This window comes from Borostomias antarcticus, assembly GCF_949987555.1.
Source record: "Borostomias antarcticus genome assembly, chromosome: 8".
NCBI classification, from domain to species: Eukaryota; Metazoa; Chordata; class Actinopteri; order Stomiiformes; family Stomiidae; genus Borostomias; species Borostomias antarcticus.
In genome coordinates, this window is record NC_140241.1 from 16,998,374 (window position 1) to 17,025,153 (window position 26,780).

A 26,780-nucleotide genomic window follows, 5' to 3' on the forward strand; every position below is an offset into this window, starting at 1 on the left:
TCAATGATCCCCCATCTCCAGCATCAACTTCATCTCCTTTTTCAGCTCAGGGACCAACCGCTCAGGAATTCTGTAGCTCCTCTGCTGAGCTGGAGCATTCTCCTTCAGGCGAATCTTGTGCTGCACAAGGGAAGTGAAACCTGGTGTCTCCCTGAAAAGCTCTGGGTCCAGGAGGGGCCTGACATCCTTCTGCTGAGTCTGTGACAGGTGAGACAAATCCACCGGGCTGGGCCCTGCTTCACTGGTGGGAAAAAACTTTTCATTCACATCCTCATCCTGAACTGCACGTATAAAAAGCTGCTGCTGCAGAGTCTCTGGACGGACATGGAATTCTTTCAACAGGTTAACATGAAAGGTCTGATGCTTCCTCTTGCGTTCTGGCATAAACAGTTCGTAGGTCACCTTACTCGTTCGTCTGGTGACTTTGTAAGGTCCATGCCATCTGGTCAGCAACTTACTGTCACTGGTGGGGAGCAGTAAGAGTACCTGCTGGCCTGGACTGAAGACTCGCTCCCTGGCCTTCTGGTCATACCACGTCTTTTGGCGTTGCTGCGCCATCTCCATGTTCACCTGTGTTAATGCCGTCATCCGCTCCAGCCTCTCCCTCATCTTGACCACATAGGCCACCACATTCTCCCCTTCTGGCTTGGGGCTCTCCCAGTGGTCCTTCAGGAGGTCCAGTGGCCCCCTCACTTCGCGACCATACAACAATTCAAATGGCGAGAAGCCTGTGGACGCTTGTGGGACCTCTCAGTAGGTGAAGAGCAGGTAGGGTAGCCATTGGTCCCAGTCAGCACCTGTGCTGAGTCCACAGGCCCAGTAGTAACTTTAGAAGTTAATGGAGAGCAACTCATGTTTTTAGCTGACACCGGCGCACACTCATCAGTCCTAAGCTCCTCAAAAATTAATGTTGTTCCTAAACTAACAAATGAAGTTGCAAAAACCATTGGTGCAGCAGGTATTGAAAAATCTGAGAGAATGACTACGTCACTTCCTGTTGTGTTGGATGATGCTGAATTCCAACACCAATTTATCTACTCTCATTGTTGTCCTGTTAACCTAATGGGGAGAGATCTGCTGTGCAAACTAGGTTTTCAGATGTGCTGTGACTCAAATGGGGTCACCATTATCCGGCCTAAACAGGTAACACCACTGCGCGACCTCATGTTTATAGAACATATGACAAGTTGGACATATTCCTGGAACATTGAAAATAATGATCAGATGTCACTCCAACGTTCTAAGCTGTTCTCAAAAATTAACTCCTGTTATTCATATGACACCCCTCTCACACCACATACTTCATTACACTGCACTGCAAATGTATCCCCACTACAACAAGATCATGATTTTGAGAAAGTCTGGTTACAACCACAAAGTAGTGAGGTTCTTGAATGTGCTATGCTGTATGTAGATCCTGACCATGCAGCTCTCTCTGTGTGTCTGACAGAGACACAGAAACAGCTGTATGATGAAAAACAAGGTGTCCCACACATTTCACTGGGTGTCTCTGAGTTTGTTACCAAGGAGGAGACAGGCATGTGGCTGCAGACGGCAATGGAAGCTACTGACTGGGTTGGAGATCCACACCAAAGTGAGGACCGCCATTCCTGAGGCTAAGGAGGGGTTCCTGCATCACATCTCTCCAGGGGATTGGGTCCTGGTCCGCGACCACAGACGAAAGAGCTGGAACTCGCCGAGGTGGCTCGGGCCGTACCAGGTGCTACTCACCACGCAGACAGCGGTCAAAGTAGCTGAGAGGACTTCGTGGATCCATGCAAGCCATTGCCGACGGGTCAAAGCAGCAGACGACGGTCCACCAGGGGATCGCCAACACCAGGAGATCAAGGATGCAGCTGAACCAGAGGGCTCAGAGGCCAAAACCATGGGCCATCACACTGTCCTCTCCTCTGACGAGGAATCGGAGGAAAAATGACCTTGCTGGTCACCTCCTTCTCATGGTCGTTATAATGGCAACATGGAGAAACTCCACAGCCATGACCTCACAAGATGCACCACACACGCACACACACCTGCACACACTGCAACTAACATTGAACATAACTGATTCAAACAACGCGACATTGAAGTTGCGATCCAGAAGAGAAGACGCCTTGCATTCCCCAGTGACATTCTATTGCCCAAAAGAGAAGTGTCACCTAAATGACTGTTGGATATACACTGTGAACAAGAATGACTGGACTCTGTTACACTCTACAGATGTCAAAATCCAAGACGATGAGAAGTTCCTTGGATCTACCCTGGTGACTCTGACCAATGCTGATTGGAGAATGCCATATTGGTGTGTTTTAAGCAGAGATGTGATTAATGTAGCTCGAAGCAGAAACTATGGTGCTGATATTTGCAAACCTGTCCCAGATTATCCCTCTACTATGGTAGTTAATTGTAACCAGTATTTAACCAGGTCATCCAACTCAGATCGGAAGACCCATCCTAACACTGCTATAAGTATGGTACGGGAATTTGCATCAAAAATGAATTATGATGATTGTTGGATTTGTCAACAGGTCCCCTCTAGTACAACATCACCTATCCTATATCCTATTCCCTTAACAAAGGCTGAGTGGTTACAATATGACTGGCAAGGGTTAGCAACCCATACATTCTCCACTAGGGAACAAGTCTCATCTTGTCAATTTCATGCAGGAGTAGATAGATTAATTAATTCCTACAACGGTATAGAGAATAGCATTTTAACAGAGTTAACTATGCAGGTCAATCAACACCAGAAACCAAGAGAATTTACTCGACTAGAACTAGCTAGAGTTATACATTTTTCCAGAGTACCTGGACCCCAGTTAATTTATAATATTCAAGCTGTCTTCACACAGATATATACAGTTCCTTTAACTGCACAGTTAGTGTGTACTGGCTTATCCACAACTGTAGAATGGAGAAATTCAATTGTATTTTCCGGATTAAAATGTCAGATTATTGATTGTTTTGTCCAGTCTCAGAGAAAACTATTCAACCAAACTAATCTTAGGGTTCAAACAAACACTGATCAATTCAAAATCGTCCCTCTCCAGAAGGTAACAGGTTGTATTGACGTTTTTAGGAAGAACTTAGACTCAGCCATTACTGATTTAGGAACCAGCTCTTGTATAGACCCAGTTTTTGAGTATCTGTATCGAGGCAAGGAAATAGAACTCCCTGAAGGCATTTTCCTAGTCTGTGGAAACACTGCATACTCTAAACTACCTGAAGATAGTATGGGACGTTGTTATTTAGCTCATTTAATTCCTATGATCAGGAAAGTTACTCAGGAAGAGATGAAAGTACTCCACAAACAAACTACTATTAGACATCGTAGGAATCTCGCAATTTTCAATGCGGCACTAGGAATAATGATTCCTAGTTATGGTTTTCTTCAGAATAATGCTGAAATACAAATTTTATCGTATGTCCTACAAGAACACATAAATGCATCTGATAGAGTTATTTCTGCCCTTGGCCAAGAGGTAAATGAAATAAAGAAAGTCGTTCTCCAGAATAGGTTCGCATTAGATACAATCCTAGCCTCTCAAGGAGGTACATGTGCAATCGTAGGGAGTGAATGCTGTTCGTACATTTCTGACCCAAACGTCACACTAGCTGAATTTCATGAAGCAAACAAAAGAGGACTTGAGACCTTAAACAAATTACATACCTGGGATATTTGGGGACAGGTTGATAATGCATTTTCAGGTTTTGGTAATATTTTTAGGACTATTATTATTGTTCTTGTGTGTATTATTTTTGGGTTCATTATCATTTCAGTGATTATCAAATGTGCTACAAAGTGTTTAGTGGATATTCCAGCTCAAGCACTAATGGTCCAGACTTCAGTACCGAGCGGAGAAGTAGATGACCCCTTTGAAAATTATCTCGATGAAATGCATAATATCTATCTACAAGACTTACTGATAGATGATTTTGAAGTTTTACTTCTTTGGGTTTTTTTTTTCCTCTAAATTGACCAAGAGGTTTTTGCCCTTCTTACACTGGTAACCATTTATCTTTTTGCCTTGTTCAAAATTTAAATCAAGGGTTTTTGGTGAATGGTTGTCCACTCTTAGACTATACATGTTTTTGTTTACCTTGTTTCCTGTCAAATTTCTGAAACAAGGAGTTTTAAAGCGTAATTTGCATTTTTGTTCTTGCTCCACCTAGTGGAGAGATTACTTCCTTTCCACATGTATAGCATAGAGTTTTTGAATTTGTGTTTATAATTGATTTTTTTATTATTTTTTATTATTTTTTTTGATTATGCTTATTTTATATCTGATGTATATATTTTATGTGGCTGTTTCAGCCACAGATGAGGGAGTTGTCATGGAATTTAACACACAGTCTCAAGACTATTCAGATTCATATCTTTTCTTTCAATCATCAAGTCCCCTGCAACCTCTAGTTTCAATCTATTGTAAACACCTCAACTCTCCCTTTTGTAATTGTAAACACCTCAACTCTCCCTTTTGTAAATGTAAACACCTCCTCTACCTCGCTCTTCCTCCTCTCTTTGTTTAAGTCAGAAGGGCCACACCTTATGTCCTTCCGCCCTGGCTCAGACCTTTTGTTTTCTTTGTCTATATTCAAAGTGATATTCAAAGTGAGTTTCATCCCCCGCCCACTGTGTGGCCAATCAAATGACGCCTGTACTACCTCGTTGGCCTGAGCAAGATATAAGGAGAAGAATTGGCGATCTGATTCACTTCTCCTGATAGAATCACTCTGTGTTTTTACTTTGAGGTCCGTTTGCAATCGTATTGTTTTCTTAATAAACCTGACTGAACATATTTTTGAGCGAACCCAGGCTTTGGCAAATACTTTCATTTTTATTCAACTACAAGACATCGAAATGTCCACACCACTTTGCCTATCCGCAAGTCGAGTCCTATTGTCCGTCCACTCACAATCCTTTCACTCCACACACACACAATATGCAAAGCGTAATATATGTATGTAGGTATATATCAATCTACTAAAGCAAACCCTTAAACCAATGTGTATTCTATCAAAAACCAAGACACCTTTAAACCACATATCAAACAGAGCACCAATCACTCAAGAACCAAAGCTCAACACCAAACCATCTACATCCATTTAACAATTAAACACCCTCAAAACCACTTATATCCAGTATCAAGTAGAATTATTATATATATAATACTTATAATAATAAAAAGTTGAATAACTATAAATAATTAATCAAGTAATCAATAACATATTGAATAATTAATCAATTAATGAACTAACCATTTATCCTTAATATCAAATCAAGTAACCAAACCAATCAATCACCTTATCATAAAACACCAAGCCTCAAATGCATATCAACCACTCCAAATAATTAAATCAGGTGATCAGTCTAGTTTAATTAATGAGCATTAATCAGCAATTCAGGCTTACTTTTTGATGAATGGATGGATGGTCTGGAATTGGTGACATTATATTGATATAACTGCAAACATATTTACTCAAAGGGGAAAGAACAATTAATCACAAAGCAATGATAATTAAAAATATATTTGCTATCACAACCCATTATTCTAAAAATCAAAAGACTGTCATGTATGATAGTAAACACTAGATGACAGCACTAGACAACCTAAAATATTATACCTGCGATATACTTATAACAACCACTAGTGGGCGACATTGGACAACAGAGGTGAGAAGGATGAAAGATTTATTCATATCCCTAAAAAACTAGTCTTGTAATTGGTCAACAGGTCACTGAGCTCTGCCCCCCTCGGACATGGGGCTATTTTGGGTTCTTCCTGTGTCCTCCTAGGATCACGTTACAACTGTAGGCTAACTGACTTCAGAGGTGTTATATTTATTGACTCAGGGACAAAGGAATGTTTACTCAGGACAGGACATCTGTTGTAACCCACATGTTACCCACTTGTAACTACTTAAGTTAACACAGTTTAACCTAAAGTTAAGTTTATTAATAATTCTTAATAAAATGATTACTACATGAGAGTAATGCAAATGTATTGATGTAATACAGTATAATACAGTATAAAAATATACTACAAGCCTTTTAGGAACTTGAGCGGGTACGTTGCCATCAAAAATAAACATAATCCACTCAGCTCATCTGTCCACTGAGGTTGGGAGAAGATGTAGCAATTTATGCTGGTTATTACACCCAAGAACAGAGCATTTAAGGTATGCAGACATTATGCTAGCATGCGAGGCCAGCAACACTGCGAACCTTTATAGCCAGGTGAGGCAGGTAGGCGGAGATATTCAAACGAGGGCGGGATTATTGTAATGAGTCTAAGCTTCTGACGTCAGAAGCATAGATTGAATTGAGTCGCCCACTGGGAGCTGGGTTTTCTGCATTTCGCCAACCACAACAAAATGAATGGGTTGTCTTACCTGATCGTTTGTGTATTAGTAGGGCCATCAGAGACACAAATATATATGCAAAAACACTGAAAAAGGGTGTTTAGCTTTTTATGTGTCCTAGAAAATAACCGTTCTCTATCATGGCAATTAACTAAGATAAAACATGTTGACTGGGCTTTTCTGGTAGGCATACAGGCACTAACCATTCATTCTACTGGATTGTAGGGTAACGCTCGTGACATAGATTTTCATCAGTGACAGCCTACAGCCCCTGTAACCCTAGCCCCCTAATGCTAACTGTAGGCTACACAGTTACACAGAGCAATGAAATGCTCACTTGCAGCCAGGTAGCATAAGATTATGAACAACAACAGTAGGCCAATAAAACAATAAAAAATAATAATGCATTATACAATTACTTCTAATAATATAATAATGTAGTAAGTAAATTAATCATTCTGGTGCCTGGGGATAGATGCTGAGGCTAAATTGCATGATGTCTTCCAAGACTCAGTATTGTGATATTATGTGAATTGGCACTAATGTGTTGGCACAAAGATGAAAAACAAAATCAAAACAAAAACATCATATATCACTCACAGCTAAATAGGATAAGCAGCTACTGTAGGTTGTTAGCTAGCTACTGTATTTATGGCTAGTTGCCTATTTTGTTTATTAATTTACACTACATATTCTGGTACATAGAGTAAAAAAAATGTCTGTGCGTGCTATGCACACATACATCTAAGGTGACCTTTTCCTCCTTTGGGCCCATGCCCCTCTAACATCCTCTGCACGTCCCTGCATGGCCTGGTGGTTTTGGATGACGAAACGGTGACATGGCTCCTGGAGGTGTGCCCGGATATATAGCCTGGGTGACCCCTCACCCAGGCTCGCCGTGGTAAAAGGATAGCCCCTCGACCCCGAGCCTGGTGGGGAGAGGACAATAACAACCAACCCATATGAAGAAGAAGATCCTGCCCCTCCCACTCTCATTTGCCGATATTAGGGGTGGCCCAATGCACTTGAGTTTGGCGGCAATAGTTGGATAAACTTGGTCACGTGACTCATAATGACCTCACAGTCTTACTTTCCTCAGGTGACAGCCTTTTTAATTTGACAGAATTTATGCGATATTTATGCTTTACAGCTCAGATTCTGTCTCTTTGACCCTTCCGTGTCGAGATTTCGCTCCTGAGCCTAAATCCAAAAAAATGAATGGAGGTGAATGGTCGTATTTGGGCGTCTCATGAACCCGCCCTGTGATTTGGATCCACTCCAAAGTTTAAGGGATTCCAAGTTGGCCCATGGCCACACCTGTCGCTGAGCTTTAAAACACAATTTTTTCACACTATGAGCGGACTGTGAAATGATATGGTATTCTTGAGCATTGCAGAGTGGAAATCAAATGTTTAATTACTGATATCATTGTGAGTTTACTGCACATTCACATCTTTACATTACTGTACAGTTTGAAAAATAGCTGCATTCATAAAGGCACCAATTGGCTTATCTCAAGGATTACTGTTTGGTGGAGCAAGAAAGTTCAATCGTTCACCATTCAAGACATACTCAGATGGCATAAGTAGTTAAAAAGAGTGTTTCGGATTGTTGACTGGCCCTTGTTACAGTAGTGAGATGCTTCTGCTTGTCTCGTTGAGAGAGGTCAGGGAAGAATTTTTACAATTCACTTTTTTCAACCCCTGGGTGAAGTTTTTTTATGCTTCCCTCTGGAAAATGTAGGGGTATGATCTATGTATCCCCCCCCCACTGCTCTCTGTAAAGCTCATTGTGTTGTCTCTGTGTATGAAATGTGCTATACAAATAAAGTTTGATTTGATTTGCTGCTGCAAAAAGTGTTGTCTTGATCCATCAGAATGACGTTCAGAAATGGGCGATTTCATCCGTGGCTGCCTTTCTAGATGGGAGAGAACAGACAAGACAAGAGGGAGAGAGCATACCTTTAACTAGCTGTAAGACCTTCATGCTCTTATTCTCGATCATGTTATGGAGTTATGGTCATAATGGATGGATTTGACTTGACTCCCAATGAAGAGCTTGCAATCTCAATCTGCAAAACATATCATTCACAAAAAATGATACTTACCTTTTGTTTTTCCTGTTGTGGAGTATGATCGCTGCTGTCATTGTGATTAATGTTAGAGCTCCAATGACTGTACCAACAACACTTCCTGTGACATTATCTGTAATCCAACAAAGACCATTCATGTATTGTAACCATAGTGAATCTTGGGAGGAAGACAGCTCTGATTGATGTGATTGGCTGTTATTCAAACCCCTTTTTCTTTTCATTGTTTGAATAAAGAAGCAGTCAGTTTGTCACAATAATTGTCTCACTGCCAGCTGTCCTTTATTTGTTTGTCTTAGCATGAAAGGAAATAATGTAAATCATAGATCATGTTCTTTGATCAGCAGTCAAAGGATATATTTTTATTATTTTATTTTGGGAGACAAAGCAAATGTAGGAAATAGCACAGAAGTGCAATGGATATCAGAAGACCTCAGAGACCTCCATAGACTGAGACACAGGGGAAACCAAGACCCTAAAACTTTTTGATTCATGGAAGATAATAATTTTTTGCCATGAAGACAGATTCAACCATTAGATTCAAGTAAAGAGTGCTACGTTTGGTAAAACGACGTATCCTTTACCAGACACACAGTAAGTGGTTTCACCGGACCACTGGCCGCTCCCCAGGCAGGTCCGCTCCCCTGAGCCATCCAGGAGGTAACCGTGGTTACAGGACAGCTTCACCACAGATCCCTGCAGATATCTGGTCCCCTCCTTCTTTCCATTGTTGGGCGGACCAAGCCAGCCGCAAGACACCACTTAAGATGATGAGATGGGTTTCATTGTACTGTATCACCAAAAACCCAAAGCACTAACATGGTACAATAAGCCTGAGTGTGACTGATACTGAATGTGAGAGTTGTGAGAACCACATGGTTGTTATTTAGGAGTCATCAGGTCACCTACCTGGTTTAAGGTCCTCCACTATAGACATGTGGCTCTGAAATGATACCCTGCTGGCATTGCCCATTCCCAGACTTTGAGTCATCAGAGTATCATACCTGCAGCACAGATCAAAGCATTGATATGACTGAAATTACTTATGCAAAATAAAAATAACTTGAGCTGCAAAGAACAGTGTTTCCAGTGCTGATGGTACCTGCAGTACAGAGAGCCCTCTCCAGAGCACAGTTCAGAGGCCTGACTGACCAGTGGATCATCGGGATCCTCAGGGGCAGAAAATGCTGGAATGAAACTGAGGTCGTGTTTGGCAGCATGTAAATATGTATTCAACAAGTGTTCTGAGTCATATGTGAACAGGGAAGACGTGTTCAATATTGCCCCTAGAATACAAAGAAAAAAATACAGAATAAAAGGAACAGAATTATAAAGAATCAGGAAGGTCTAAAGTAGACTTACAATAGGTTGAAGCAGAAGCTTGGAACATGCTATTCAGCATATATAATTTGCCAAACGTTTTACTCACAACTCCCCCCAAATTGAAAGACCTCCTCCGCATTGTTTTGATTTGACACCAGTTGACCATCACTGTCAACGAGGTCATCTTTAGGGTCATCATTTATCTTTCCCAAAAGGCCGACAGTGGAGTTCATAAACTCTTCTGGCAGAAGCACGGTGGTTGTGATGGTTCTCTCTCTCAGTCGCACTTCAACCCCCGCTCCGGTGGGAAACATAACTGACACATTTTCCGGGATAGGCGAAAACACGAAAACACCTGGAAGGGTTCAATAGACACGTTCAATGTTCAGTAGAAGAGTTCAATAGAACTACACAGTGGCGATTTTAGCATGGCATTTCTGGAGGGGCAGTTTTATATTATGTCACCATCACAAGAACTAAAGGTAGCCAATTAGTCTACGGTAGGTAGCCTACATCAGAGCAGAGGCTACAACACACAAAGTTAACGACACATTAACACACGCAGAGTTACGTAATTAGACCCATAAGAGAGCACATGCCCGGTCTAGGGTTCTGAAAGCAACAAGTGACAAGTGTGCACCCATCAGACCTGGGCACTACGCATAACCTATTAGTACTCCACTTATATCACAGCCAAATAGTCTACTACAGTGAAGGCGCACTGTCCACATTAGTCCCCCTCACACATCGTCTCAAAAATGCACCGAAAAATGCCTGGGTTCAGTGAGTTCGCTGACTCGTCGTGACCAGGCAAACCCATTTCGCACTTCCCACAGAGTTTAATACAAGTGATCAGCCTCCCCAGAACATACCGATTCTCCTCGGTCTGTTTGTTGTGCTCCGCGATGGAATGGCGAAACGCATCATCTAGTTGTGCCTGGACGTTGAGCTGCCCCAGTAAACCCAGCTTCGTGGCACAGTTCAGATGTTCTTTCTGACAGATGTTTAATGTCTTTGAATCCAGACGATCCCCAAACAGAGTCTCCACCAAAAAGAATAAAAGGGAAACAGAACAGCGCACTTTTCGAGGTGCTAGCAGTTAGCCACTTCTTTTTCTCAAACCATTCCTTTTTGAAGGTACGGGTTACCTTATCTCCAGCCTGAAGCAGCACCAATTCTTCTGGTCGTGTGGCCCTAAACGTTTTATTTCCAGTTTCTCTTCAAGTTTCAATGTACTAAACCGCACATTCAACAAATAATCTACACTATTCATTGTTGCACCTGAAAACACTTTTAATTTCTACAAAACCTTAGATAGCAGCATTGGCTAATGTAGATCGACATCGACAATGACCCAATAGTTCAACTTTGATCAACGTTGTTTTATTATTCCCTGGCTAAACCTGTTGCCAGGTAGATTTCGTAGGGGAAGAGACTTTTCTGCCCCTCACCCAATTAAATCTGCGTGATATTTTTTCACATTACTCCCGACCACGCTCACATTGTCGCTATAGCAACAGTAGGGGAGAACGCTTCGGTGCCCCTCTGCCGAGTCAGAGCAGTCTGTGACACACTCATACAAAGGGAATTACTGCAAAACAGCACTATACATAGTGTCAGTCAGGTTTATTATATTTATACATGCTATTTTCATTTTCACCACTGAATCACTATTTTGTATTAATTATAAAATAGATTTTTCCGAAACACAGTTGTAGGCTAAGATGCATCTTGCACAACAGCGCCACCTGGTGGGGCACTGCCCCACCTGCCCCTAATGTAAAATCGCCACTGGAACTACATCACCCTTTTTGCATCTCCGTCTGCAGGACTGATTATTATGGTTGTCAATCCTTTCAAATGCTTGTATATCATCTAGGTCAGGGGTGGCCAACCAGTCAGAGACTAAGAGCCACAAAAATTACTGTGGTACCACCCAGAGCCACACCATATATACCAGCGTTTCTCAAACTTTTTTTCAGTCACCGCACCCTTCATAAGTACTTAAAATCCCAAGGCACCCCAGTCTAAAATAAGAAGAAAAACATTATTGTCCATTAAATATACATTTAAAGTTAATTTATTTAAAATTAATACATACAACAAGATATTTTCTGACATAATATATTTTGGACTGGGCTGGGTTAGGCTGGACTGGGCTGGGTTAGGCTGGGCTGGACTGGGTTAGGCTGGGCTGGGCTGGGTTAGGCTGAACTGGGCTGGGTTAGGCTGGGCTGGACTGGACTGGGCTGGGCTGGGTTAGGCTGGACTGGACTGGACTGGGCTGGGTTGGGCTGGACTGGGCTCCAGATTTGAGGCTTTGAAATGTCCCAATGATGTCTGGCATATCAGACAGAATGGCTTACCATTACGTTCTATGAAGATAAAATTACTCTCCCCACTCGGGTAAAAAATGTCCTGTGTTCGTCTTCATATTTTCTTTTAGCTGCCCATTTCTTTCCAGCCATTCTTTGGTTGTGTACAGTAGCCTAGGCTATGTTAGCTTTTGTCGTAAAAGAGAATGACTCACGCAAAGCAAATTATTTTGTTTACAATAGGTGCATTTACATGACAAATATTTTTCAATCTGGTTGATTTCAAGCTGATTTCAGCTTGAGCATATACATGGGATACAAAGTAAACTGGTTGGATGTTTACATGCGACAACGAAACAAACATTTAATGTTTCGAACGCGCACGCAGCCGTGACTGATTGCGTTACGATGGTTACAAACAGCTGACTACGGAACTGTCGAGCATGCCTTGATTACCCTACTAACACAGTACGTAAAACTGACGGGACACATTGGTGGTATTGTGGTAACTTTGCGACGGTACCAGCAGCGGACCTAGCTGACACCTAGCTGCCACTTGCCTTTTCAGTCGCAAAATAACCAAAATAGCCGTCCTCAAGGACACTGTAAGGGAACGTAGCCGCCACTGCTGCTTAAATCCATAACTACGATGTAATTAAATAACGTGACAATGTGGTTACATCACAGTCCCAATCTGACTTTATTGGAAATGTGTTACAGTGGGTCAGAACATTTGTAAATTACTTAGGTTTTAAAATAAATTTTGAAGTCATACAGTTACAGAATTGTAATAATGAGGAGAAATCCTGCATGTCTGTTTTGTGTGTAATTTCTCATTTACAGTTAATATAAACACTAAAGATTTGCAGTCTAGGCCTGATAAAAATAATGATAAAAAATATGCCTATGAATAAAGTCCTAATTTTGCAACCTAAATGTGAGCAATGAACGCTGAGCAGTGAACGTAAAACAAAGAATGCAAGGCATTGGGCTACTTTCTTAGGTGACACAATTGAAGAACTAGACAAACAAGTTACACACTCTGGTACAGTAGGTGGCTGTATGCACATTAAAGTTGTTTGCGATCCGCCACTAAACCCAGCGAAGAAGAAGAAAACGACGACGGGTTATACTTCCGTTCGAAACAGAAACGATTGAGAAAGACCAACACGCTGTCTTTGTCCCCGCGACAACACAGATCCTGTAAGTATCTCAATTTCAATGTATACATAGCTAGCTATGTATTTTGGTATCGTCCCAGATAAAACACCAACGTTATGTGCAAGCTACCCTTTTGTAATGATTAAATATATGGAGATGCTCTCTTTCCAATGTTAGCTAACTAGCTAGCCAGCTAATGTGATTAGCCTTTTTCTGTACATCATGGCTAGCTAAGTAGCCTACGTAAAATTACTCTGTCGCAATTATTGTTATAACTTTCGCTTTTGTGTAATTGTAGCTTAAATTATAATGTTGGCTTGGCAACGTGAGAATATTTCAGTTGTGTACACTATAACTTTTATGAAGTGTTGTCGTGGGCCATTGTTTCCTAATTACGGGCAATGGTGGAGTCTTCTCAAGTCTAGCAGGCTCGCGCGAGCTCCTGCACGTTCGTACTGTTTCATCGCTTGGAATAAAATGCGATAATTAGCTTACTCATTGATTTTGCATTAACCCACGACACCGTTAGTATGTGTTTGTTTTTAGGCATTCATTTTTCCGAAGTTAACGTTAACAGAATACTAGAAGCCCCAACAACGGAGCTAGGCTAGCTAGCAGGATTTGTTATAGCAGCCATCTTGGCTTTTTTGGTTCCAGCAGCCATCTTGGTGGTTTTGGGATGTGATTTCATGTTACTCTTAACTGTTGAAATGGTTGCTCATGCTGTCAAACGGGTAAATAATTGTGTACTACATTTTCACTCAAAAACAAATCCAAATTTTACATAATAGGTACTCATGATGTGGACTACTAATATAGTGTCTTGCAAAATCTATTTAATTACTGAGTGTGAAGGGTGGTAGACATGTTGCCCTGTTCCTCTAAACGTGTCAGAAATCACGTGGTCCTGTGGAGTGTGCATGTCAGCCAACGAGAGGGTCACCCACCCACTCTCTCTCTCTCTCCCTCTCTCCCCTCCCATGCTCTCAGTTGCCAACCTCCCAGTTCTTGTTTGAACTGAGCAAGAAGCAGGTGAGCGGGTCAGGAAGAGGCGCTAAGACCGGGACAGGCGTGGCCAGGGGCAGTCCTGGGACAGCACCACAGGCTCTGTGAGTCTTGTTCAGTTGAATGCCCTCATGAGTATTAACAGAAGAGCACCATATACATATGCACACATACACTCTAACATGTCGCTCTCTCCTCAGCTCAGCCCAATGGTCTCTGATGGTTCTGTCTGGACAGCCCTTAGGTGGAGAAACACCTGATCATCAATATAGGCAGGCACACGTACAAATGCACATACGTTTCCATAGACGGGATAAACAAATGGGAATATTGATATTGAGTTAATGTTAGCGGTAGACATGTGAGATTCATAAGACGCATCACTGACGCCAGTGACGCCACAATATCAGGGAAATTGAGCAATTGCTTCCCTGTAGTGCAAACTTGCGAGATTCGCTCAGTTATTAACCCTTCTTGCCTTTTTTGTTGTTGGTTTTCTCTCTCCTCCTTCCTCTCTGTGCAGTTCTCCTGTGTGCTGAGCCGCTATCCCATGTATTGCCACTGCTGACAGGGTAGAGCTCAGCCCCATGCAGAAGTGAGTGATGAGGAGAGGGAAGATCATTTTCCCGTTTTTTTTCCCTCCAGTTTTAGGAACCGTCTCAAGAATGTGTTCCCCACTTTTATGCCTTTAAATCAGGGTTGGAGTATTCCAGGTGTGTGGCCATGGCCATGAACACCAGTAGAGGAGGGAACCAAGTGTCTCATTCTCTCTCCACAGTTGTGTGGTTGAAACCCCCCACTAGCTACATATTCATTCAATCTTTATTTAACCTCGTGAATCAATTGAGAGTAAGCTCTCATTTACAATGACGTATAATCACTCTATATTTGAACTTGTACTACAGGTGAGATAATCCTTTTTAATGGTCTCTCTCATTCGCTCTCCTAGCTGTGATGTTAGAGTTGTGCAAGACTTGGGTGTTCTCCTGCTCTGAGTGCCCATTCTCCTATACCTCCCAGATCTACCTCCACAAGCACATCAAGAGGAGCCATGACAAACTCTGTCTCTGCTGAGGAACACACAGAGCATTATGAAGTAGCCAGTGCCTTGGCGAAGGTGTTTGAGCAGCAGTCATCAATGGATTAACTCCCAAGACACAAGGAAGAGACAGCACAACACGCGCTATGACTCCAGTGACGAAGGTAATATAATAAAGTGCATTCAACAGTCCCAAAAGAGTACTACTTAGGTTGACTAATCTGAGCTAATTTACCTCTACTATATGTTCCAGTGCCCAGGCAGCCGGTCGGCAGAACTCAGACCAGACCAGCTATGCCAGGTGCCAGAGCCGGAAGGCCTGCTCTGCCAGTTATCAATGCAGGTATCCATGCATGTTTGTGTTGGTGAAATGTCTATGCATATTTGAACACTTACAGTTAACTCAGGACTTTCTGAAGACTCATGTACTCAGTTCACTAATTCGCTCATCTCACATCTCACTACTCGGCAGTAGATGTCCATCGCCCGGGTCCTTTGAGCCAAGGCGCTGTGAGCCCAGGCCCTTCAGCCCTTCAGACGTCCAGGCACGAGCAGCATGCATCAGCGATTAGCACCCCGGCCAGACCAGGTCAGGGTCTGACAAGTCTCATGTCGAGTTGATTCTTCCCCTTATGCCAGAATCACTACGCCGCCAGCACCATAGTTTCCTGCTCATCCCTTTATCCTCTGGTTTTCAGGTAGTTCTCTGATGCCATCGCCTGTGAGACCAACAGCTCCAGCAGTGTTGCCATCAAGCTCTGCAGATGCTGGTATGCTGAATTTTGTGAACTACTTCATGCTGCATGTAGGGATATACTTTGAGTTGAATATCCATTATGGGACCGTACAATTACTTATAGCCACATCTGTGTTTAATATCCAGACTTCCAGAGGATGATGTGTCAGCAGTTCTCCAGCGTCATGCAGAGTCTGACGGAGATGGCACAGACAATGATGAGGCTGGAGCAGAGACTGTCCGGCGAGTCTGCAGACAGCTATCGGGGAGCAGTACTGGATGACCTGCACCCTGCTAAAACGGAGGAGGAGCTGCTGGTCTTGGAGGAGCAGCTGAAGGACAAGGATCATCAAAGGAAGATGGTGAGTAACTTCAGGGCAGAACTTTGTTCCTTATTTTTGCAGGGAAGTGTTAAGGAAATGTAAAAGTAAATGATTGTCTTTATGTTTTGCAGACACGATATCTGAGTTCCATTGGCGGCAAAGATCTGCCAGATGTGGTCCGGCGGGTGCTGTCAGCCATTGCCATACACAGAGTGTGGTGTGTCTACAGCGTCCATGGGAAGAGGGGGAAGAAGCCTCTGAAGAATATGACCCTCTACAATGTCATATTACGTAAGGGATTGTTCATATTTTCGCAAAATAATACATTGTCTTTGCTTCATGCCATGTGCATTGAAACCATTCCCTTTTTGGTTAAAAGGTGCAGTTATGGCCTGTAAGCCAAGCACCACTGTGACAGAGGTGTCTGCCCAGCTGCAGGATATGCTGAAACATGCCCCTGCTCGATGCAAAAAGGTATGTGATGTCAGGCAGTTAATTTTCTCGTATCCAGTGACATGGCACGCTTCCAATGAACGTATGCGACTTGCTTTTACAGCCATTTCATTATGTCCTTAGGCGTCTGCTCCAGCCCAGCTGACCTCCCCAGCCCAGCCCCTGACCGCAGCTCCAGCCCTGACCACAGTGGAGTATTCAGATGAGGATGACCTCTTCTGCCCAGACCCTCGATTCAGATGTGGGTGACCCCCAGCCCGTCTCCCTAAACCTGCCTTTCCAGCCTGCCAGGATGGATGCCTTTTTTGTAAATAGTTTTTGTAAATTTAACCTTTTTTTTGTGGGATACAACGGTCTGTTCCCGGTCTGCCTCATTTTTGTTTTTAGAACTTTTGCAATTGTCAGATAATGGGTTGCTATCCAGAGCTTGTACATACTTTATTTTGCTTTTCTGGCTATGCGTTATGTGACAGACCGTAAACCTCATCCTTGTAAATATGTATACTTTTAATTTGTAATGTACTTTGTGTAATAAAATGTTCTAAACTGTTAATGGTGTTCAGTCTTATATTGGTTTGTATCATAATGCTTGCTGCTATATCCCCATATAGCATTAATTCGTTTTTGTACTGGTAAATGCTAAATATAGCCAGTGGTACTGCAAATGCTAAATATAGCCAGTGGTACTGCAAATGCTAAATATAGCCAGTGGTCAGGGTTTAGTAAGTAAGTGACCATATTTGCACCGTGCGAAAAAGACGTGCAGACCAAGTCATATAAATACCTGTAAATCTAGTGTCATCCAAGTGAGTTTATTACGGAAGTTCCTGCCCACGCTTTTTGCACGCGGCCGCAGCCATATTTGCACCGTGCGAAAAAGACGTGCAGACCAAGTCATATAAATACCTGTAAATCTAGTGTCAGCCAAGTGAGTTTATAACGGAAGTTCCTGCCCACGTGATCACGTGCGTTCTGTGCACCCAGCCGCAACTTCTGAATGACGTGTCGTTCTAACGTAGCGGCTACTAATCGGCAGATCTCGCGTTTCCGTAAATGGCCGCGTAATTTCCGCACGTGGCGCAGATGAATCGTCACCTATAGCGGCCGTATGTAGAACGTTTGCGCAACCTGCGTGTGTTAGTAGGGTAGTCAAGTCTTGAACATGCGCAAAATGAACGCAGAACGCAGCATCAATCCGTTTCAAGGTAGTATGACGGACCAAACGGTTTCGAAAAGGTTTAAACTGCCTCCTTGAAAGCGATTGGAATTTCAATCGGGTTGGGGCATTTCAGTCGGATTGAGGTGTTTATATGACATATTTTCAATCGGTTTGGTCTTCCAAACCTATTTGAAACCGATTCAAACTGTCCATGTTAACGCACCTAATAATTTTGTTACCAGGGTGATTTGCTACCTATATGATTGGTTTGAAGTGGTTCTCACGCGACTTCCTCACTAGCGAAACGAATCATGATTTTATGACAAAACTGCAATAAACTAAAATGGGCGGGAAGAAATGCACAGCGAAACTAGAGAGAGAGAAACGTTCTAATGGAATGAATGAATTTATTTTTTAATGAAAGGATGGAAGAGCCGCAAGCCAACTTTTTGGGGGGGATGGATGGAGGAGCCGCACATTGACGGGCAAAGAGCCGCATGCGGCTCGCGAGCCGCGGGTTGGCCACCCCTGATCTAGGTGGTTAGAGTTTATTAGGTTTTTCACAAGACCTTTGTGCAGGCTGTTAACTAGTCAACCACACACACGCATACTCAACCCTTAAACTTTATCTCTACATCGATCCATTATCAGCAGAACTAACAGCAAAACTGTTATCACTACATCGTATGAAAAATACAGCCATCCAAGTGAACAGCTCCAAGGTATATGAGGCAATACAAATGTGTCATAAATGTACTGGAGATTGAATCAGACTTCAATTTTGAGAAGTAGCTTCACAAGTCAAACTGAAAAACACACAAGCAGAGGAATTAATGAATAGATAGATAGATAGATAGATAGATAGATAGATAGATAGATAAAGAAAGAATACTTTAATAATCGCCAATGGGAAATTCCCTTGTAGCAGATGAACAACATAGAACAAATGGGTTAGCCTAACACTAACCATAACGCTCAATAAAAACAGTAAAAATATATCACACAAGGACATTAAAAGACACAATCAACTATCGCTATCAAAATAAAAAAGATCCTGTGCGACAGACGCGCCTTGTGCTGATGCAGAGGCCGATGGAAACGGACCTCAGCTATTGTAGAGACCGGTGTGTAATAGGGCACGGCATTCCAATAGGCTGTCAGCTCACATCATGGTTTTCACGGACGCGTCTCTAGACGCCCAGGCCACAGGTGATTTGTGGGCCGACGGGGAATGGCGCCACATCAACCTACTAGAGCTAGAGACAGTGTCGCTGATGTTGTGCCACTTCGCCCACCTGGTACAGGGGTGCAATGTGATGGTGCAGTCGGACAACCAGACTACAGTGGCTCACATCAACTGGCAGGGAGGAGTCCAGTCGCTTGCTCTTCACTGTTTGGCGGTGGAGCTGTGGTGATGGGCTCATGTCAACCTCCTGTCTCTGACGACGGGGCACGTAGACGGCTGCCTGAATGTCAGGGCAGATTTGATGTCCCAGGGCGGGCCACAACCAGGTGAGTGGAGCCTACATCCTCTGATTGTGGCTCAACTCTGGGCTCAGTTTGGAACGGCCGAGGTGGATCTGTTCGCTTCGAGAGAGAATGTGAAGTGTCCCCTCTGGTTCTCCCTGAGTCAGTGGGACCAGCCTCCACTAGGAGTGGACGCGTTCACACATGCCCCTTGGCTGAAGGCGCTGCTGTATGCTTTCCCACCAGTGGGTCAAATCCTACCGCTGGTAGTAGGGATTTGCACGGTTAACCGATTTCTCGAGTACCCGAGTAGGCAATCTGCTAGTCGGAAAATAAACACTACTCGGTTAATCTAAAGGCTATATAATATGGCATGTTTGGCCGTGAAAGCGCGCATTTCTGAGCGCCTGTGCCATTGTTACCAAAGCGGATAGAGCGTTGGCGGCTGCCTGGAGAAAAGCGCTGTATATACGGAGTATTTTTTCGAGCGCTCCGGCGTTTTGAAAACATTGCCGTCTCAACTTTTCAGAAAGGTGCTGCCAACGTCACTAAGCGGCTCTTTCAGGACCAATGATCAGATATTAGATAGGGCATGACTCGTCAGCTGTCTGGGGATCCCGGGGGAACCCCTGCCTGGCTATTAAACGGAATATCTGAAAGTGCACCGATCGTAAAAATAATAAATGCAGCCAGTTGTCAGGGGCAGTGATGACTGCTTACTAGTTGATTACTGTCTAGCCAGCTAACTGGTTACGTTTTAAAAGCTATATTTATTTACATGGACACAGTTCTTGGGTGCAAAGTTACGTGGTCACAAAAACTAGCAATAATTAGCCCATGGGCTTGCTAATGCTAGCTGTCCATGGTTCGGTTTTCCATACTGTTAAGCATTTTCAGATCAAACTACACCGTGGTTTTGCATAGTGTTAAAGCATTTTATGGATCGAGCCTCGGACTTTCAAACCTGTTACAGCGTAGGTAGCCTATGAGAGAACTATAGACTTAAGCCTATATACAGTATATGCCACTTCATTTGTTTTGTTTTGACAATTAAACGCTGGTACCGGGTCTCTGATTTTGTTTATCTGCATACTGTGCATAGTAGGCAGTGGTGTGAGTGGACTTTGTACTCTGGCTCCAAGCAGCACTCCCATCATTTTGCGGTAGGCTAATCATGTTGGTAATGAGGTGGTGCTGAAAAAGACAGCGAGTACCAGCACAGGTCCATGCGCGTATAGCCTACTCGTATAGTTTTCCAGCCTGCTATAAAGAAATATTGAATGAATAGGCCTGTTGTTCAATAAATCTATTTAGTTTTGCATGGACATTTCTCTAATGAAGGCTTGACGCCGAAACATCCATTATTGTCCAATAAATTGGAAATAGGCAGTGAGTGCCGCGGTGCTTTTTAGATAACGCTAAAAATTAATTCACTTGTTATCCGGCATCGTCAGTAAAGGCTTGGTTTAATACTTAATTTATATTAGTAAATTAGAGGTCTGGTTGCATATTGTAGGCTTAGAGTTTTCAGAGTAGCCTAACGATAGGCTTAATAGGCTATGAGCTGGGCAGTGCATCCACATTAAAAGGCTGCGTTTTTCGATTCCGATAGCTTCATGAAAACCTGTGGGTTATTCAATCTGATAAGTAATGCATCCAACCACACATCAGCTTTTAAATATGTTTATTTGCAAGGGCATGGACGAGACATGAAAGCACCGCCACGGTAATAACGGCGGAAAAAAACGTATTCCCCTCCGAGGGGCCGGGGTTAAATGCGCTCTGTCTGGACTGTATCTTTTTTTGAGTAATCTTTTTTTTGAGTAATCGGTTACTCGAGTAGGATCAGGTTAGGTTACTCGGTTTTAAAATTAGTCGAAATTCCCATCCCTAGCTGGTAGTGAAAGTGCAGTCGGAGGGTTTATCAGTGATTCTGATAGCGCCGAACCAGCACTGGGTGGGGTGGTATGCAGAGGTGATAACGACTGTGAACCCGTGGCTCATACCTCAATAGCCAAATGCGATGTCTCAGGCAGAGGGCGCAATTTGTGTGCCTCTGATACTGGGGCGGCCGCTGGTGGCCTGGCTCTTGAACAGCAGAGATGGTCTCATAGAGTACTTTCCGCAGCAATGATCAATTCTATTCAGAGTACACGGGTGGCTTCCACTGCTACAGTTTACTCTGGCAGGTGGGCCACTTTTACGCGCTGGTATGGTGAGAGAGATGTCGCCCCCAAGTCTTGCTCAGTCAAGAAGATTTTGGAATTTCTCCAACACCTGGTAGATCATGAGGACGGTCTAGCAGCATCCACTATTAAGGTGTATGCATGCGCTATTTCTGCGTGTCGTGAGGGGTTCGCTAAGACTACGGTCTATGGGAATTCCCTAGTCAAGCGTTTTTTTGACCGGCGTGCACCGTCTTCGCCCTGTACGCAAAGCTACGGCGTTTGCCTTGGGATCTGCTTTTGGTTTTGAATGCGCTCTATGAGCGCCATTTGAACCAATGGGGCAGGGTACCCTCAAGTGGCTTTCTATTATGACAGCGTTGCTCCTCACTTGACGTTGGGCGGATCAGTGATCTGAGAGCACTGACAGTCTTTCTCATCACGGGTGATGGGAGCAAAGCTGTTTTGCGCATGGATCCATCTTTTGTTCCAATAGTGGTCCGGAGCGCATTCAGCGCACAGGGTTTGGAGCTGAGCGCCTTCTATCCTTGTGTCCTGTGCATGCGCTGACTTGTTATGTTCAGCACACGGCTGCAGTCTGGACTACCCCATATGGGTGTTGGTTTGCCACAGACTGGGGAAGGTGGGTTCACCGCTATCCAAACAGCCCCTCTCCCAATGGATTTATGAGGACATCTCCAAGTGTTAGGAGACTGCAGATAGCCCTCTGCCTGGGAATGTTTGGACACACTCTACGAGGGGCGTGGCCACATCGATCTCCTTTTGTCCGCTATTATCTGTCTGCTATTATTTGTCCATGTTGTCTGTCTCGGTGGCGGCGTCTGTGCTGGGCACAGCTGCCAACGGGAGTCAGGTGCACCGAACCTAGTTGGGCACAGGTGCGTGTATGTTTTTTGTTTTCAGTCAATGTAGCTGGCTAGAGTTTCTCAAGCCAATAGGAGCTTGCCCTGTGGGGCTCCTCTCACATAGAACTAGGGTTACGATACGCAACTATCGTTCATGTGAGTAGACAATCTTGTTGTTGTCCATTCTATATGCTAGTAGGCTATACAGCGGTTATGCCGAAAAATAAGATAAGAAAAGGACGAAAACACATACAGGACTCAAATACAGAAACAAAACAAACAGCTGCTACAACTTGCTGCTACTTGAGTGGCGCCATGTCAGACCATGAACGAATTGAACAAATTCACTGTGCTTGCCAGATCATTGACACATTCTCACCTTTCAGATCCATCCAGCTCTGCTCGGTGAAGGAGAGAGACTTCTGATTGTGCAGCACCTCCAGTTGGTCCTGTCCACTGCTAAGACGCACCTCAATGATATCAGAGGCCCCCTCTCTCATGGCAACAGATGACAGCTTTGTTGCTTTCACCATGGTGCCTATCAGATGTAATGGTAATCATCGAATAATTAGCAATTGGAAAAGTGCTTGCTTTCCTGAATGAGTGAGTCTAAGGATTTCTTAAACCCACCATTGTTCAGAGTTATTGGCTCAGTCCTGCCCTGCACTGTGAGCTGCTTGCTCTCTGAAGAGACCAGGGTGTACTCTCCCTTTCCATTAAAAGAGTAACTGATGCCATCAAAGGTTACAAAGTGTGGGTCTCCAAACACTACACCTAGAGACAGAAATAATTTATATTACTGTGAGGAACATGAACATTGCATAACTTAACAGTACCATCAACCCCATCTAGTAGGCAGTTGTTGAGGCCAGCAGCTGTAACATCAATGGAAGCCAATTGTCTATTGAAAGGACACTGAAAGCATAATTGCAGTGATGGTATTGTACACCATTTTAATTCTCTGAATCTGCAGTGTCACAATAATGACGGATTGGAGCCCTTCTCTCACCAGCTGTTGGTGCTTGGTAGGTCCTGCAGTCGCTGGAGGGCCGGTGTTTGAAGTAGTAGTGACAATTGTCCGACCACAGGCAACAGTAGTAGAAGCTAAGGACATCGTAGACCCAGTGTGATGCCCCAGGGACCCTGGGGGGCTTCATATAAGGGGGGGAACCCCAGTCATGGCCTCTGTCTGGGGTACTACCTCCTATAGAGTCTGCTGTTAGGATCTGGGCCCCTGTGCTGTCATAGCAACACTGCTGCCCTGCTGCATATTTGGGGCTGTCGATAGTAAATACAGATTCATGCAGTTGCAAACAGGACCGTAAAAGACATTAACAAACGGTCGGGGAGAGTGGTCAGGGACTCACCTAGCTTGAATGGCCCTCACACAGTGAACACTTCCAGGGTGGTAGGTACACACACTCCCCTTCTCCATGTCACAGCCATAATCAGTCTAAGTGGAAAGGTTCAGAATTACTAATGGGTCAACATGAATACATGATTTAATAATGACAGTGTCTGTCTGTCTATCTATCTATCTATCTATCTATCTATCCATCCATCCATCCATCCATCCATCCATCCATCCATCCATCCATCCACCCACCCACCTACCCACCTACCTACCTACCTACCGACCTACCTATCTATCTACTGTATCTATCTACTGTATCTATCTATCTATCTATCTATCTATCTATCTATCTATCTATCTATCTATCTATCTATCTATCTATCTATCTATCTCTTCTTTATTCTGTATTTTGTATTGTATTGTGCTATGGACCTTCCATGGGGTGTGTCTGGAATGAAGTGTGAATTTAATTGAATATCTATTGAAGGTAAAAATTTGGCCCTGGCCAAGTTTCTGTAAGTTACTCACGTGAAACCTTCCGGTGTCTGCTCTAGCTTGGGCCAGAGTGCACGGGCAGTCTATTGTCTCGCTGATGAAGTTGGGCAGCTGTTTCTCCAGCTGGTCCCATGCCAAGCATTTATCCAGCGCCCATGCTGCTGAGTCCTGCCTGAACCTCTCGTCTAGGTGCCAGGCTAGAGCATGGTCCTCACTCCATACTGCGTGGACATTCCTAGCTCATTCACACGACCCATACACACACAAACGCAAGCACACACACACACACGCACACACAGTTTATGAGTCTGTTTATATGACACTCTCAATCTGCCTCTAACCAATGTGGTTTGCTGTCAGTCTGTAGAACTTTGAACTGGAGTGTTCACAACAAAGTTGTCTTCTTTTCACATGTGAGCGTGTTGTTCTCTGGCTACTACTGTACCAAGTGCCTTCTGGGTGAGAGCTGGGGCTGACTCGTACACAGCCAAGCTCCCAGTCTGAGAAGGGCTTATTTGCTGGTTTGGGCACAAAGCTGAAGTTGCCACTGTTGGGCTGGTCCCTCCCCAGAGAGTACAGGTACTTCCACTCAGACTGCCAGGATGCTGAGTAGGGCTCTCCTATAGAATGGCATATAACAGAAACCACTGTTTCTTCAGTATGACTGACAACATTGCTAAGAGGACAGCGGACGCTGGGCAGACTCAGCAGGATATACCTGTCTCCATGTAACCCCAAAGCTCCACATTGACCTTCTTTGCTCTGACCAAGGAGGAGTTCCATTTCATACGTAGAGATCCTCCAACATTGGGGGTGCCATAATACTGCCATTGGGTTGAGTTGACCAAGGTCACTTTGAAACGAGGGTCTGACCTGCCTGAATGGACTGTTATGAAAACATTAGTTGAGTATAAGTGGGTTTCAGTTCAAGATGAGGTATTGTTTTGGGATGATTGGTTGGTTATTATATTGTTTTGGCTATTGGAATTGCTTTTTCCTGAATAATAATGGTGACTCATCTATACTGAAATGTGCCCACTGTACCTGACAACCAGGTTCCATGTCTGCTGAACGTTGTTCCATTGTCGGTAGAGATTTGCAGGGGAACCCATCCTAATTCGTACAGTAGAGGGGAGATGCAGTGCCCTCTGTTGTTTGTGTCCACATACCCAACAGTCTGGATTTCGCCATTAAACCTGCTCTTAAGAAAGTTCGATCAGCTTTCCTGAGTTTTTGTATTAAATTACTTGTTCATAAAGAAACAAAAAAAGCTTATTGGAAGTTTGCCAGTTTGTTGCAAACTGACATGACTTTTATAAGATTCCAGAGCTTGTGTGGTTGTGAGGTAAAACAGACTCACCTACAGATGATTTGGGACATCTGATTAAAAGTTGCATTGAGGATAATGAAGTCAGTTCCACCAAATATTGTTCCGGAATATGGAGTGACCTCCACACAGTACTGCCTGTAATCCTCACAGCAGTTCTTGAATGAGACACATGTAGTGTGACAGGAGCATGAGCCTAATTTGTCACCACAGTGTCCCTCACATGTCTGCCCTGTAAAAAGGATACATACAAGATCATTAAACACACTATTCAATTCTGAAGGATGAGTAAAACTGATGTAGATGTAGATGTGCAGTATAATAGGTACCTTATAATGTCCCTTTGACAGCAACATTTTCAATACCATTTCATGCTAACCTTTATTCTACTTACCCAATGTCCTGCATATGATTGAAACCAAAAGGACGCAGACTCCAGCCAAGTAAGAGCTTCTTCCCATTCTGAGGCTGGACTGTTGAAAGTCTGTCCTTGATCTTGTATTATATCATATAATGAGACTGTTTCCAACTAAGTGTTTAGAATAAAGTTAAGGAGTCATGCTCAACACTCTGTCACGTCTTAAGTATTTTGGACCTCAACATTAACAAACACATCTGTTGGGAAATGGTAGCAAAGGTCATTATGATAACACAGGCATGCAGTCTTGTCATCAGCTGACTAAACTCCTTCTGCCTAGGTTATATCCCTGCACACCCCACCCAGGCTGCAGTGTAGGAGTTGTACCTGCAGATGGCCCTAAATGGCCTATTTAGACATTAGTCCGTTACCACTAGATGGAGTGTACGGGTATATCTGACATTGTCCTGTGTACAAAAATCAGAGAAATGTGTGCAACATTTGTGAAATTCACATTTGTTTGTAGGAAGTGGCCAAAGATCCATGTATTTGTTATTTTTGGAAGTGGGCCCGTGGAAATCCTGCTTCTTGTTCTTCTTGTTCTTCTTCTTGTTCTGCTTGTTCTTCTTCGTGTGGGTGTCGATGTTTCACTCCCCCCCCCCAGACTCGGGGCTGATGGGCTATCCTTTTACCACCCCGAGCCTAGGTGAAGGGTCACCCGGACTATATACCTCCAGGAGCCATGTCACCATTTCGTCATCCACAACCGTCAGGTCATGCAT

General features: G+C 43.6%; 1 protein-coding gene across 1 annotated transcript; it reads right to left on the reverse strand.

Moving 5' to 3' along the window:
* Positions 1 to 26,780, reverse strand: susd2 (sushi domain containing 2; the record flags this gene model as incomplete). The annotated part of the gene is made up of 15 exons (XM_084442489.1): positions 1 to 692; positions 9,037 to 9,213; positions 9,362 to 9,456; positions 9,555 to 9,738; positions 9,882 to 10,130; positions 22,844 to 23,002; positions 23,095 to 23,238; positions 23,474 to 23,742; positions 23,832 to 23,917; positions 24,347 to 24,548; positions 24,759 to 24,933; positions 25,032 to 25,199; positions 25,358 to 25,509; positions 25,674 to 25,872; positions 26,717 to 26,780. The coding sequence occupies 15 exons, from the start codon at positions 26,778 to 26,780 to the stop codon at positions 1 to 3; spliced, it is 3,015 nt and encodes a 1,004-aa protein (XP_084298615.1).